Below are 16,987 nucleotides of genomic sequence, written 5' to 3' on the forward strand. Positions count from 1 at the left end.
TTAACCTTCCCTCGCTTAATTCAGTTGATTCTCAAATAGGGAAACTGTTTCTCCTTGCTCCGTCAGAACAGATCTATACGTGCTTTATTTTAAAGGGATATTGTATCCATTCCTTATGTCACAATTTACTGGAATACATTGGTCACTAATATCTGTTGGGAAAAAGTCTGGTTATTACCACACAAATACCTACTTGCTAACAAGGTCAAAGATGTCTCTTTCAGAATGATCCATAAGTATTACCCTGCGAATCACTACCTAAAGAAACTCCAAAAAGACATTGACTGTACTTTGTGTTGAGCATCAACAGTTTCACATTGTCTACATGTAATTTTTTTTTGAAAATATTGTTTTATAATTGTTAATATACTTGGTTACTTTTTTTTAATGGGAGAATGTGCTGCTCGGTTTCCTTAACCATAAGGATAAAGAAACACAATTTAACCTCAAATCTAATTGTGCTAATGGAAAAATGTCATATTCATAAATGTAAATTCACTAATAAAAAAAAACTTCTCTATAAGGAATTGAAGCAGTACATTAAGACCAGTCTACATGCTTCCAATAAGAAAGCTGTTAAAACAATCAATGTGTGCTTTTCTTTTAAGGTCTTCGTATAATCTGTCATTTGTTGTACCCCCTAGCACATGTTATCATTGTCTAGTTGTATGTATACTGGTTTTTCTACATTAAAAACAATTAATCAGCTGTTGCAGGAGTAAGTCAAACACACCTGCAGTTTAATGTACCATTTTGCAATGTGCTTTTATTGTTCCAATCATCCAACGTTTCTACATCAATCCAACATCCAGACACATTTTATGGTAAATATTAAGTCACAATTCAGCAACTGTATGCTTACTAAATACAACACTTGGGATATGCAAGCCATTTTACAGAAATGGACTAATTGGAAATAATAGTATTGTGTATTGTGGTTCAAGTCAGCAGCGAAAAGGCATGGTGCTGGTTTCATGTTTTCAAGTCTTGCCAGAAAAATAATGATTCAGGTGTATTGCTGTTATGGGACCCATCCCTCAGTTTGACAAATAATATCTCTGCACTTCAAATGTTATTCTGTCAACCTGAGAAAACAGTATTAGGAAAATATTAGGAATGAACCATTACTAAATGACTAGGGGAAATTAAACTCCAATAGGTTTATTTCTTCAAAATGTTAAATTAATTCTGCTTCAAGATTAATTAGGGGAAAACATTTTACGCAAATAGTTGAAGATCTTGTGCAAGTTTAATCAATTAACCGGACAATTTATATTTTGTGTTATAGCACTCATAACACTTTACTGTGTTGACAACGAGATGTGTATTTCCTGGTGGTGGAAGCCAAATACAAAGATATCATGCAGGACGAGTCAGCCCAAGCTAACCATACCACCGTTGTCAGGTAAGTAACACCAAAATTGGGCTTCCATAATAAAGAACCCTTGTTTGAGAATATTCAACCTTTGTTACTACTTCTTTACTTACTTCAATCTACCTATTCTGTGTGGAATTTAGAATGTCATGGAGTTTGGAACTTCCCTCTTGTGGAGGTTCTGTAGCTTAGCAAATGGTGGAGGGTAAGTGACAGGAAAAAGACAACTCAACGAGGGAACAGAACTGAACATACAGACTAGAAAAACACGATAAGACCGACAAAAAAAGAGGTTAGGTAAAACCTATTTCAAGATTGTCAACGAGAACGAATAACGAGCGCAATCCTGAGTTTTCATTTCAACTTTGTCTAGTTTCATCTCTATTTCAAGGTCCAACATTTTTCTCAATGAGGAATTGGATCCCAGCCTGTGATTTTAGGGTTTAATTCTCATTGGACAACACCAGTTTCCACGTTTGATTAAATCTGTCAAAAAGCAAACTATATGAAATACAAATTTGAAATAAACAGATGAAAACAAAAAGGGGGTCATTCTTAACACATGATCTCATTGCAAAAACTGGAGGTTCTCTCCCCCGCCTGAACCAAATCCAACAATTACAATAAAAGTACCTGTAATAACAGTAGTAGTAATAGTAATAATAATAATAAGCATGGTAGTTACTCTTTGCCTGCGTCCCAATTCTCTACACTTCTCCTACAAGGACCAGAAGTGTGCAAGTGTACACTCTGGTAACAGGGTAGAGAATCAGGACGTGGCCTTCCTCCATCTTAAATACGGCAATGCCATCGGGAATTATGTACAGATCTAATCACACTCTGCCTCCAATACAAAGGAGGTCAATGAGGGCGACTGCTGGACTCTGAGGTCTGTCGTTGCCGGGCGGGCGTGCTGTGCCCGTTCATGCAGCCGCTGTGCCGCTTGGTCAGTCCGCCGTTTAGAATGTCCTGGATGTGCTGTACTATCAGGTTTATTGCCACTGAAAGAAAGAAAAAGACCAGAGGAAGGGAACAGTGAAGTTAGGGTACATTCACAAAAGGGGTATAAAACAAGGAAACTCCAGAGGGAAAAGTCATGTAACGTGGTGGCTGCATACGAGCCTTTCCTTACTTACCATAACCCTTCACTATATTGACAAAAAGGAGCAAAAAAGATTGCATACAACCCAGAAGGGTATTAGAGGATCAGATCTCATGGACGTTCCTCCTTACCCAAGTTATCTGCTCCACGAGGGATGATCACATCAGCATACTTCTTAGTCTGGAAATAAACATTACAAGTACTACAATAACTACGCAAGTATTTGCAAAGATTATGGCTGGCTTCATTGACTAGCACACAATATAACGGGGACACAGAGTGGAAACTTACTGGAAGACAGAACTCCTCAAAAGCAGGTTTGACAAATGTGATGTATTGAGTAAGAACCTGCTCAAGGTCCCTGCCCCGTTCACCTATGTCTCTTAGCACTGGAATAAAACAAAACAGGTTGGAACACACAATAGAATTGGAACACACACACACCCTAGAATTGGAACACACACACCCACCCTAGAATTGGAACACACACACCCTAGAATTGGAACACACACCCTAGAATTGGAACACACACCCCCACCCTAGAATTGGAACACAGAAGTGAAGAAGAGACACTGACACAGAGTCTGACTGGCAAGAGTTCGTACGACGTTTAACCTTATCCAGAAATACACAAGGAAGTGGAGTCAGCAAACACACCTCTGCGTGAAAGCCGCGTGTCTGCATCCGTGTCTACGAACAGTTTCATCTGGAACAGGTCTCTTATCTCCTGGGAGTAGAACATCAGGATGCCCTCAAACAGCACCACGTCAGCCGGGTACACCGTCACAAACTCATCCTTCCTGGAATCAAACAAGAAACCAGGAATAAAAATAAAAAAATCAGGATGACCCAACAGGACACACGACATAAAATAAGAACAAACAGCCTGGTATTGTACAAACAGTTTGTATTGATATTTCCTAAGAAAACATCCTGTTAGAGACAACCAATGAGACAGATAAAATGGGATTGAATACCCAACAACTCTGTATTAAAACAGACCACAGAAACCTGCTCTACGTGGCTGTTCTCAGTAGGTACTACCTGAACTTGACAAATAAGAATACTTGGGTTAGAAACATGTACAGTTATTGTTAGAATACAAACAAGAGTAGAGGGGTATACTATCAAGCAACAGCCAGCTAACCCTGATATAGAACTATTGATTTCCTGCTTCATTAAGAAAGCTACATTTTGGATATGTGATTTTGGTTGTTGAGTCAATTCGACCATGTCCAATTCAAGATAAGATATTTAGGCGAGCTAGCTGGCTAAGTCCTTGATACACCCCCCCCTGGTGTGTGGACACCGCAACAAGGAGCTCACCTGGAATGGGTGAAAAAGTCATACACAGGGATCTGTACGGTCTTCCCCTGCATGATCTGCCACAAAGTCTTCATGACCAACTCATTGTCAAAGGCATCTGAAGAATGACAGTTTTAGAGAAAGAAAAATTCCATTTAGATTCACAAGTAAAAACAATAAGAGACAGAAATGGCTTAAGAGAAAGCAGGAGATGTAGCAAAAAATAAATAAAAATAAAATTGAAAAAAGGTTTCACTTCCATTCCATTGGTAAAATAACAGACCATACATAGACCTCCATGTACACTTCTGCTGACAGTGGCCTCCACCAAACACACATGTGAACACACACTAGACTAGTGAAAAGGGCAACCAGTGAAGAACAAACACCATTGTAAATACAACCCATATTTATGCTTATTTATTTTATCTTGTGTCCTTTAATTATTTGTACATTGTGTATATATATATATATATATATATATATGACATTTGTAATGTCTTTACTGTTTTGAAACTGTTGTATGTGTAATGTTTACTGTTAATTTTTGTTGTTTTTCACTTTATATATTCACTTTGTATGTTGTCTACCTCACTTGCTTTGGCAATGTTAACACATGTTTCCCATGCCAATAAAGCCCTTGAATTGAAAATTGAATTGAATTGAGGAATCTGTGTGGAGTCTTCTGGGTCACAGCTGTTATGGTCTGTCTCTCAGACCCTGGGTTTCCCCCAATAATATCTCCTGACACTTCTTCACACAAATCTAAAAAGTATTGGATTGGAGGAGACATGGGCTAGACTATGCCAGGCATCTCTCTTTTAAATCAGTGAGAGGACATTAACACTTGAGGAGAAAGTGTTAATTGAGACACCACCCCCCCGTGCAGCAGCTGAGAGAGACTCTGCTATTATAGATCTGCTGACTAAGAGTATGGCAGGAAGATGGGCTGAGTGTATGAGAGATGGATTGCCGACAGAGGCCAAAAATGGATCAGGTTATACGATGGTAAAAAACATGAATGCCTCAAATTTTATATGAAATGTGGCCATGGATCACATGATAAATTGAGTTGTTTGAAATATAATTAAAAAGGGTGAAATATTGTATCAACTGGGTCCGGCCCTGTAGACTATTCATGCAAGGGATAAGAAGTAATCAGGTTGGCCTATTTTATGTCGTTTTCACTGGAAAGGGAGAGAACTGGAAAGATTTTCCAAATACATTGAGGAACTATTGTCACTCACAGACTTTTACTTGCTGAAAAAATTACTTTGAGAAGCGCCACAGTTCATTGGGTGGTGGTGAGTTAAGCCAATAGGAAATATTAAATCAGATCCCCAAATGGGCACATTTATACAATTGCGCACAGGCCAGGTAGCCTAGGCCTACTTCTGTGTGTAATCGGGTACACGTCCTTACTCAACATTGACAGGAGTGCTCCAAACAAAAGACAATTAATAAATTGACCTAACTCAAAATGGAATTAAATAAACCAAAACTGGTTTCACACAAGTGTTGCATTGGTTGTACGCTCTGCAAACAACATGTCCACTCCAACAAGGAACAGTAAACAACTAATAATAATAATAATAATAATAATACAAAAATGTAATGCATTAGCAGAAATTACCGAAGCCAAACAAACACTGTAGATTAGAAATGGTTATTAACCTTAATGTACTATTGGTAATATATGGAATGGGGAATTGATTGACGAACAATCAACGGGCAAACCCACACAACTAAATGATGAAACAATGAATTTGCACAAATTGGCCCGAGATTGCTTTTTCTGAAGAGCTGTGCATTGTGCGTCAGCCACCACGCTCCCCTTCGTGGACTGTGCCATCCCTGCGGCATGAACAATGAATTAGTCCAATGAGACAGGCGCAAATCAGATAGGTGTCTCGTGTGCCATAAATTACATATATTTGCGACTGCTCGACAAAAAAAAAAAAAAGTGTAATCTTGATCAACAATCGATCAGTCGACTAAATGGGGTCAGCCCTAGTTGAACTACATTAAAAGTCAGACATTCTGATTCATCTACACACAGCAAAGCAGACCCTGCCAAGCCCCAGCCAGCCACTGCTCCCGGTCCTACGCATCGTTAGCAGCGCCCCACCGGTCCCACGTAGCTGGCGGCGCCCCACCGGTCCCACGTAGCTGGCGGCGCCCCACGTAGCTGGCGGCGCCCCACCGGTCCCACGTAGCTAGCGGTCCCACGTAGCTAGCGGCCCCACCGGTCCCACGTAGCTAGCGGCCCCACCGGTCCCACGCAGCTAGCGGCCCCACGTAGCTAGCGGCCCCACCAGTCCCACGTAGCTAGCGGCCCCACGAGTCCTATGTAGCTAGCAGACCTATGCGGACCCAACCCCATACCTGGGTGATCGAAGTTGAACTGGCCCTTGAGTGCTTTTGCCTTCTGTTCTGGAGTCAGCTCTCTGTAGAAACTGTCCTGGCTGAGGATGGCTACCTGGAAAACAACGACATAAGTCAGCACTACACTGAGGAAGCTAACCATCTCGGGTTGTATAATACTGGTATATAAAAAAAAAACAGAATAGGGATAGATTGGAGAGAGGTTGGCTACCTGGAAAAATAATGACGCAGATCGGTCAGGGCTGCACAGTGGAAGCTAAACCCTGAGTGCTATGGCTTGTGAGCTACAGTGCAGAAAAACCAGGACTGGGGGGAGAGAATGGAATCTACCTGTCGCTGGTGGTGGTCGATTTCGTTCTGGCCCAAAAGCTCCATGATCTTCTCACACACCGACGACTGCAGAGACACAGGAGAACACAGGACGCATTTTACACTGTTGTAAAACAAACAATATTTGATAGGTTTATCGTGGACCTAAGCTTGTCGCCTGCCTTCCCGCCTTGGGGACAACGACTCCCATCGTTTAGGGCGGAGACATGAACATCGTCACTATATACAGATCTCTGGTTGCAGTCACATTTCTTTACAGTTGGAAGAGGGCATGATGCTGGTGAATTTTCACGTCCCATGTAACACAAGCAGTAAATGACACGACTTAGCTTCATTGTTTTCAGATAGTCATTTATTTTCTTTCTCGTGTTTCACATAGCCAGCCACGGAGTTGTGGTGCATAGTAGGCTATTTACGGTGCATTGATTGACAACTGAACAGCAAGTGTTGACTAATTCTTTAAAATAAATAAATAAAGTGTTGAACTGACTGAATAAAGTCAATCTTCTATATGCCTTTGGCATTCATAAAACGTAGTTCCATGGTATCGCGTCAGGACAAGTAAACCAAAGGACTTCCTAGACGTCGGGGTTTGCCAAACAGTGATGCTAAAGTGAGTGACTCGTCTGTAGCCTACCGGATCGTATCGGTGAGAGAGCCACTCATTTGGCCTATCTGCAGATAAATTATGAAAACATTCAATGAAGATGGTAAATGGTAATCTTAAACAAATCTACTTTGAAACAAGACTATACACCTCATACACATGGTTATGGGCTTAAAAAAAAAAAAGAAGGTACCTGTGTCAGAGATAGAGTTGAAATGTATTACATTTTCAGTTCACACACAGAGAATACTAAAATACAAAACCATGACAAACACTGTATTTAATAGAATATTTTACAAGTAATGGTTAATTAATAATTTAAAAATATTCATAACATTGTCATTTGACTGGAGGAAAGGGTTTTAAGCATCGTTATGGACTTACATCCAATTGTTGTTTTACTATTTAAAAAGGTGTGCTTGAGCAAAAACCTGAGCAAAATGTAAACACAATACCTTTAAAACACTTTTACTCCCTTCTCCCCAATTGCGATCATCTCATCGCTGCAACTCCCCTTCGGGCTCGGGAGAGGCGAAGGTCGAGTCATGCATCCACCGAAACATGACCCGCCAAAATGCACAACTTAACACCCACTGTCTTATCCCGGGAGCCATCTGCACAATGTGTTAGGAAACACTGTTTCATTGACGACCAAAATCAGCCTGCAGGCACCCGACCCACCACAAGGAGACGCTAGAGCGTGATCAGCCAAGTTAACCCTCCCCTAAGCCGGATGTCATTGGGCCAATTGTGTGCCGCCGTATGAGACTCCCGGTTGTGACACAGCCTGTGATTGAACCCGGGTCTGTAGTGACGCCTCAGGCACTACGATGCAGTGCTTTACATCCGCTGCGCCACTCGGGAGGCCCTTAAATACATTTTTCAAGCAAATGTGGGCTATTTACTTCATTTTTAATAAAATACACAATTTGATGAACAAACATTGCGGCAGTACCTCGTACACCAGTAGAAGACAGTATGTTCTACAGTATGCTAGTTACTGTACAGAGTAGAGCATACTGTATGGTGTACTAGTTGCAGTATGTTCTGTGTACTGCACAGTGTGTTCTACAGTGTGCTAGTTAGAGTAACTAGTACTAGGCCTGTTACGGTGACCATATTACTGCCACACTGACAGTCACGAGTCATGACTGCAGTCAAATTCCAGGTGACCGTTTAGTCTTCTCCAAGCTCTGATGCTGCTGATGGTCATTAGTAGCCTACCAAACCTGCTAACTGCCTGGTACTCAGAAGTCTATTGTCCCTCTAAACACTGACATCAATACAAATGTAATGAACATTAAATCAAAACACTTCATGAGAGTCCATGAGCTCATGTTGAGCAACAATAGATGTATATTTTCCCTCCTGCTTCACGACAGGTGCATGATAATTGTCCATTCTAAATCAAATGTCACATTATTTAGTATATGTAAAGACAAGATTAAATGAAGTCTGATGGGTGACAATATTAGTCTTATCACTTGTGAATGACGCCCAGCTTCTGTCCATTAAGCTCACAAACAGTTCATGCCTTTTTGTGTGCAACGTTTTCAAAATCATAGTTGCACACCTCATGTAGCCTAGCCCATATGTTTTGATAAGGTTTGTATCACAAATAAAGTGGCCAAATAACTTCTTAGAATGAAGCACATTAATCCGCTTTACAACCGGTGTAGAGCCTAACTGGCATACACAGGCGACGTGTGAGTTCAATTCTTTCCGAAACGTTCACCTTTATAATAAAGCATAACATTCATAATCCCATTTGCAGTCACGGTAAAGAGAACTGGAGCCGTTTTCTATTAAGGTAAGTGAATGTCACCTCGTAAAATACTAGAGTAAAAGTCTAAGTATTTTGTTTTAAATATACTTCAGTATCAAAAGTAAAATGTAATTGCTAAAATGTACTTATCAAAAGTAAAAAAAATCCTTTCAAATTCCTCATATTAAGCTAACCAGGGGCACACCAACATTCACACAATTTACAAATGAAGCATTTGTGTTTAGTGCGTCCACCAGATCAGAGGCACTAGGGATGTTCTCTTGATAAGTGTATAAATTGGACCATTTTCCTGTCAAAATGTAACACATACTTTTGGGTGTCAGAAAAAAAATGTAGAGTAAAAAGTAGATCATTTTCTTCAGGAATGTAGTGAAGTAAAAGTAGGCAAAAATATTAGGCTGTCCGACAAAATCTTGGTCATCAGAAAGTCTGGTCTTTCGACTAATCGATTGGTCAATTTAAAACTTTTCGATATAGACACTCCCTATGACTTTAATAAAATCAACTATATGAATTGAGCTTGTCTGATGAAATAAACAAAGAGGGAGCCAGAGATCTAGATAATGCTGTCTTTCAGATTCTGCCATTACCCCAGACCTGCCAACACGGTCCAATGCAGCAAATTGGAGATTCAACTCGCCCCCGCATAGCACACGGCGAATTGGGGTTCATTCCCTGGACACTCGTGTGCGTGCCGTTTGTGAGTCTTGGCACAATTCTATAATTGCGATCAATCAAGTCTATAAAAGTTTGGGATAATTTGAAGGCATTCCATTTACACATATGGTAAAAGTCACAAGAACTAAATAGAAAAAACAGAGCCTTTATTCTTGGAGTTTTTTTAATTATTTTATTTAAATTGTATTATTAAGTTATTTGTTTAGGTACAAAATGTACAAACGTCTAATGCACTTTTTCTTTTACTGATATGATAAGAAAAAATGTTTGAAGCAGAGCATCAGTATCAAAGTAACATGTTATCCATAAAAACAAAAAGGCTATGATAGGAAACAGGGGGTGAGAACAAATCTGCTGGAGACCTTCAAAATGTTCAGAAAATCATTTCCTAGACAGATTTGCCTGATAGCTTGCAGATTTAGCCTTACACATCAGGGTAGACTTATCTGTGGCTAACAGTTCCTCTGTCAATCATTGAAACTTTCTTGGTAACGAGGGCACTCAACGTGTCTGTACTGAGGGAGGCTCTGTACTGCGTTTTGCTCTTGGAAACTAGACTGAATATTCATTTGCAGTCTGCATTGCTGTGGAACATGACCAATATCAGCCGAAAGGTGGGAGTAGACCAGGCTGCCCCCCCCCTTCACTTGTGCCAATTTCTCTTCAGGCCTGATCCGTGTGGGCATGTTGACCAGACTCTGCTCAAAAGTTTCTTTTTTTTGTACTTGCATTGCATTTCTGTCACTAGCAAATGCTAGTGAACTGCTGGCACTTTAGAGCCCACTGAATGGCCATCTTATGTTCACTAACGTTAGCTTGAAACAATTAGTGTTTACCTTTCCACAACACACAGAGTCGAAAAGGGATTTGTCCATGTGTTTTATGTACAGCTGACAGTCGGCAAACTCTGCATCACAACAAACAGGAGTGGCAGACACCGGGTAGCTACGACAAACTCTGCATCACAACAAACAGGAGGGGCAGACACCGGGTAGCTACGACAAACTCTGCATCACAACAAACAGGAGGGGCAGACACCGGGTAGCTACGACAAACTCTGCATCACAACAAACAGGAGGGGCAGACACCGGGTAGCTACGACAAACTCTGCATCACAACAAACAGGAGGGGCAGACACCGGGTAGCTACGACAAACTCTGCATCACAACAAACAGGAGGGGCAGACACCGGGTAGCTACGTCAAATAATAACGTATTAATCTCCATGTCTGTTGACAAACTCTGTACATGTTTGTGTATTGCAGCTTGAAAATTGAGATGTTAGATTTACTCAGTGGATTTATTTTTTATTAAAATGTTGTTTTTTTAAAATACACTTTTAACTCAGATCTCATACCTGCGTACATGGACAGAGAATTTAGTAGTTGGTACGCAAAATGCGTGCATGTTGGCAGGCCTGTTACTCTCCTGAAGTTGCCGGTAAAAGCTACAGGAGGAGTCGACTACCTTTCTCAGATGGAATGCCAATTTATCTGATCATTTCTACCGATCTGCGTGGCAGTTAGTTTTCATATGCACATTTTCACGGGCAGGTTAATTTAATTTACAATAACGTCTTCATATCTTACAATGATTGTTGTGGTTAATCAAAATTCTATCCAAACCTAAATGAAAGTGACACCTAAAAAGCAACTTCTATTGCAAACTACAGTACCAGGCAAAAGTTTAGACATACTCATTCCAGGGTTTCTCTTTATTTTGACTATTCTCTACATTGTAGAACAATAGTGAAGACATCAAAACTATGAAATAACACATATGGAATCATGTAGACACCAAAAGAGTGTTAAACAAAAAATTTATTTTATAATTTAGATGCTTCAAATTAGCCACCTCTTTGCCTCGACGACAGCTTTATACAAGTAAATGTGGACAGATCTTCCAACATCCGATGTGTTAGTCTTCACTTGTAGCCTATGAGAAGGACCCCATCATGTGACGGACATTGGCTAATAACTGAGAGGTGCTTCGTAGCACGCACCCGGGAGAAGGGAATTCAAATTCTTATATTCAACACAAGAGCACCTACGGCCTCTGGCCAAAATTGCATGTTTTTTTAGGGGGCATTACAGCCAAAGGGGATTCCGCCTGGATTCAAGGCATTATCAAGTGCTTGTCAAATTGTGAATTAGGCGCTGATGAAGTGTGTACAGCCTGCGCAAAAAATAAAGCCCATGCCTTCCGTGCCACTTTTTTCAAATCATCATTGGAGTTGTATCATGCAGCCTTAGAATGTATTAAAAATTAAAACACAAAACCCAATGTTTGTATCCCAACGGAAGTTTCATAAATAACTAAATAAAGCATATGAGGACCGGTTTCTTTGTTAACCGCTCAAAACAGAAAAGCTGCACACGCGCACTCGTTTGGAATAAATATCCTTTCTATTTTATTCAGCTATGTTCAATTGTATTCTTCATACTAAAAAAAAAAGAATGCCACAGAATTCTAAGCAACTAACTATGCTATTCTGATCTGAAATAGACCACATTTCTTAATTTTTTGTTTCTAAAATAAATGGATTGTGATAGTGTAGGCTATATTAAACTGGCTTTATTGGACTGTCGATGTTCCTAAGGTCTGCATCAGTGGCTTGTAGACTGTGTGTGGAAGCCAGGAGATGCTAAATGTGTTTGTTAATTAACAGTCAATTACTGTGAGACCGACAGTTATGTGCTTGACAATCATTGTCTGACAATTTCATGACCAACACAGCCCCACACAGTATCCCAGCGAGACATACTGTACCCAGTACTCCAGAAAAAACAGGGAGCACTATGGAAGTACCACCCTGGACCCTGGACCCACCTGTCCTCACCGACACCCTCAAATGCCAGGGTCTCCCATCTACCAGTGCTGACGGGGCATTCTCCTGACCTGCCACAGACTATGGTGCTTTTGTGTCCGTGAAAAAAAAAAAAAAGTGTCACAATGAAATCGGACGCCCACTCCGGAGACCGTGTTGTTCAGCACTGCAGCACACAGACTGACCTAAAGCTCCTCATCTAAGAGCCTTTCAAACACGATGCAGCTTCTATATACAGACTATGATTTGGCCAGACAATACTACAGCGGGATGTGTGTACAGTAAATATTACAGGCAGTAAGTCATTTCAGTTAGCAGATGAAAGCAGGCACAAGCCTGGATACCATTCAACCCGAGCCACATTGGTTCCAGTGCACTTACAGTAGGGTAATGTGACGTCATGTTCAGTACACCATGTTTGCTACACCACACAGCAGGTTATTACTGTTCGCTCACTACTTCCTCATAACTCCATGGGCCAGCAATCCCAAACCACCCCACCTCAGTCACACCCAACACCATGTACAGGGATTTTCAAGGAGCCAAACAGTGGCCCTATGCCAAAAGTTAACTTCATGTGTGGGTCAACCGAACAATAGGAACGGAGGAGGGTAAGGAAGGGGCCAGGGAATGGAAAGGACATTGAGTAGAAGCTTCCATCGAGTTCTTTTAAGAATTTTAACAGTAGTTCATTTCACAAGCTCATTACATATGCCTAGTCCTTCTGTAGCTCAGTTGGTAGAGCATGGCGCTTGTAACGCCAGGGTAGTGGGTTCGATCCCCGGGACCACCCATGAATGTATGCACACATGACTGTAAGTCGCTTTGGATAAAAGCGTCTGCTAAATGTCATATATATTTGTGATATACGACGCAAACTATTAATTTGCTTTCCAAACTACTGTTGGTATCACAACTGGTATTTAATTGTGGTCTCAAACCAACAAGTACGAACAAACAGTGGAAAACTACAGGCCATACTAGGCTCAGTGTTAACACGGCATTATCAAATCACACAAAGCTATTAACTACATACAAATCTTGACTGCGTCCTGTACTACTATAAAAACGAACAATCTAGCTAACAAAATACATTTATTTGTAGCCTGGGTACAAGTAGAAAGTGAAGAAAATATTATGCTTCGTTGTTACCGGACCTCTTTTAAAAAGAGTCATCATGTTGCTGTCAAAAACGGAAGGATTATCAAGATGAATATATTCTGCAATGGCATTGGATGTTCCCCCAAGCAACAATTAAAAAAGACAGACAGGGAATACTTAAAAAAAAGAAAAAAAATCAAGGATGTTTAAATGTGCTTGATTTTGGTACATCCAACATTATTTAAGACTAGATGGATCAGTAATTACATCCATTTAAGGGTAGGATTTGTAATATTATTCCAATTCTAGGTTAAAAAAATAAAAAAGTTGGGAGTCATTGAATTTCTCCTCAAATGTAACTTCACTAAACAAGAATTACTATCCTGGTTAATTGTATATAAACATAATGTCATCCCTCATAGGTGTTTGAGTTGGAACAACACAAATAATACATCTTCATTTTTTCAAAGATGGTTAGAGAACGTTATTTTGTTAGTGACAATTATTTAATGACAAATGTACAACTGTATAATTTTGTTACATGGAATTCCGGGGAAATAATGAATGAAATAACACATACGGAATCAAGTGGTAACCGAAAGTGTTAAACCAAAATATATTTTTGATTGTAGATTCTTCAAAGTAGCCAGCCTTTGCCTTGATGACAGCTTTGCACACTCTTGGCATTCTTTCAGCCAGCTTCGAGGAATGATTTTCCAACAGTCTTGAAGGAGTTCCCACATATGCTGAGCTGCTTTTTCGTCACTCTGCAGTCCAACTCATCTCAAACAATCTCAATTGAAAAACAAATGATGTCCCACTAAGCACAAACCAGATAGGATGGTGCATCACTGCAGAATGCTGTGGTAGCCATGCTGGTTAAGAATGCCCTGAATTCTAAATAAGTCACCAACAGTGTCACCAGCGAAGCACACCCACACCTCCTCCTCCATGCTTCACGGTGGGAACCACAAATGCAGAGATCATCCGTTCACCTAGTCAGAGTCTCAAAAAGACACGGCGGCTGGATCCAAAAATATCAAATTTGGACTCAGACCAAAGGACAGATTTCCACCGGTCTAATGTCCATTACTTGTGTTTTTTGGCCCAAGCAAGTCTTTTCCTGGTGTCCTTTAGTAGTGGTTTCTTTGCAGCAATTTGACCATCAAGGCCTGATTCACAGTCTCCTCTGAACAATTTATGTTGAGGTGTGCCTTACTTGAACTCTAAAGCATTTATTTGGGGTGCAATCTGAGGTGCAGTTAACACTAATGAACGTATCCTCTGCAGCAGAAGTAACTCTGGGTCTTCCTTTCCTGTGGCGGTCCTCATGAGAGCAAGTTTCATCATAGCAAGTGATGTTTTTTTGGACTGCACTTGAAGAAACTTTCAAAGTTTTTGACATTTTCCAGATTGACTGACCTTCATGTCTTAAAGTAATGATAGGCTGTCATTTCTCTTTGCTTATTTGAGCTGTTCTTTCCATAATATGAACTTGGTCTTTTACCAAATAGGGCCATCTTCTGTATACCACCACTACCATGTCACAACACAACTGATTGGCTCAAATGCAATAAGGAAAGCTCAATAAGGAAATCGACTTTTAACAAGGACGACCTGATAATTTAAATGCATTCCAGGTGACGACCTCATGAAGCCGGTTGAGAACATGCCAAGAATTTGCAAAGCAGTCAAGGCAAGGGTTGACTACTTTGAAGAAACTCAAATAAAAGTTGATTTGTTTAACACTTTTGGTTACTACATGATTCCATGTGTTATTTCAGTTGACGATGTCTTCACAATTATTCTACAATGTAGAAAATAGTACAAATTAAGAAAAACCCTGGAATGAGTAGGTGAATTAACTTTCGACTGGTACTGTATATACCATCGTTTTTTAATGCAATACCTTGCAGGTCTTATAAGTCTTGTACAGGGAAATGGACTTGTCACTTATTAATAAGTGACTTGTACAGTCCTTCTGTAGCTCAGTTGGTAGAGCATGGCGCTTGTAACGCCAGGGTAGTGGGTTCGATCCCCGGGACCACCCATACGTAGAATGTATGCACACATGACTGTAAGTCGCTTTGGATAAAAGCGTCTGCTAAATGGCATATACTTACTTACTTACAGGGACATTATGTTCATTAGATGAAGAATTCAGTTCTGTGTGCGTCAAGCGTATGTGCAAGAATAATTATATTAGGAAGATATGTACCGAGCCTGCTTTTCTTCCTGCAAAAGTATACTGGAATACAATAAAAAAAAACAATGCATTAGTAGCAACTGACGCCCGTTTCCCGCTTGCGCCCACGTCTGTTTTTGTTATGTGGTTAATATTAGCTAGGCAGCTAAGCGTCAACAATAGATTCAACTGAAATAGCCAGAAGTCGTGTCCTCCGTCAATAAATAAGTCCAATAGTGGATAACAGCCACATTGTGTCGAATAGTTCGTCACTTTGACATTCAGACGAGGGTACGAACCGTGGTCTGATTCGACTAACCCGCGGGGCTAGCTAGTTAAACAAATAACTTTAAACAAAAGAGTGATTTAGCTGGCTGTATGGCGCGATAGATAACAAGCATAGGCTCTCTATAGCTGTGTGTGCAACAAAAAGTAGCTAGCTAACGCTAGCTGTCGAGCCAGTCTACTTAATAACATAAATGTTAGCATGTAGTGCCGGGGATAAAAATATAACGATTACAGTTTAGCTAATTTACTAACTAGAAACTGTTAGTTAATTATAGTTGGCTATCAAATCAACCAAATGTATTTGCCTACTAATTGTGTGTGTGGTGGAATTAGGCATCCTGGGGACAAGGGAAATATGATGCCAACGGATGAAGGAAACCACATGTAAAAGTTACAATCATTTAGCCAACCCGTTAATAAAATGCTGATTACTCAAGATTGGCAAGGGGTTGATGTCATTCAAACCAACAGTATGACATGAAGCCACGCGGTCGACGAGTTTACGAGCGATTTGAACACATTCCATCAGTTTTAAAAACATACAACAATAGACAATATAACCTTGCTAACCTTGCCACTGGCAGTGCCTCCAGACACTCCGATAAGGAATGGTTGTCGGATAATGTTGTTATTTTCGGCATAGTCACTGAGATGTGTTTCAGTGTCCCCGGCCATGCTTGCAATAACGTGCCTACAACAACGCAGCTGGGAACAATACAGTGTCCCGCTGAGCTCCTCCCATCATTTCCTTCACAAAATGTATAACTTAAAAAAAATAAAAAATGTATTAAGGAATTTTTCAAATGTCCTGGTCTTGCACATCATGTGATTTGTATGTAAATTGATTCATAAAGCTGTATTATTTATATAAATTAATTGTATGTGTGCGCTTCATAAATGGTTGTGCTATACAGAATCCTTGGAACTGCCCTACACTAAAACTGTACAAGTCCATTAATAAGTGACATATATATATATATATATATATGAGCAAAACTTTGATTTTAGAAGTGTGGGGG

The 16,987-nt window shown here is 40.2% G+C and overlaps 1 protein-coding gene across 1 annotated transcript; it reads right to left on the bottom strand.

Moving 5' to 3' along the window:
• Positions 1-739: 739 nt before the first annotated feature.
• uck2b (uridine-cytidine kinase 2b) lies at positions 740-16,702 on the bottom strand. Its single transcript, XM_052476218.1, has 8 exons — positions 16,539-16,702; positions 6,498-6,563; positions 6,168-6,261; positions 3,804-3,900; positions 3,135-3,277; positions 2,769-2,866; positions 2,609-2,657; positions 740-2,376 (listed from the first exon to the last, which is right to left on the bottom strand). The coding sequence occupies exons 1-8, from the start codon at positions 16,641-16,643 to the stop codon at positions 2,237-2,239; spliced, it is 792 nt and encodes a 263-aa protein (XP_052332178.1). The 5' UTR covers positions 16,644-16,702; the 3' UTR covers positions 740-2,236.
• Between the last annotated feature and the right edge of the window lie 285 nt (positions 16,703-16,987).

Source organism: Oncorhynchus keta, chromosome 23 (genome assembly GCF_023373465.1).
Source record: "Oncorhynchus keta strain PuntledgeMale-10-30-2019 chromosome 23, Oket_V2, whole genome shotgun sequence".
NCBI lineage: Eukaryota > Metazoa > Chordata > Actinopteri > Salmoniformes > Salmonidae > Oncorhynchus > Oncorhynchus keta.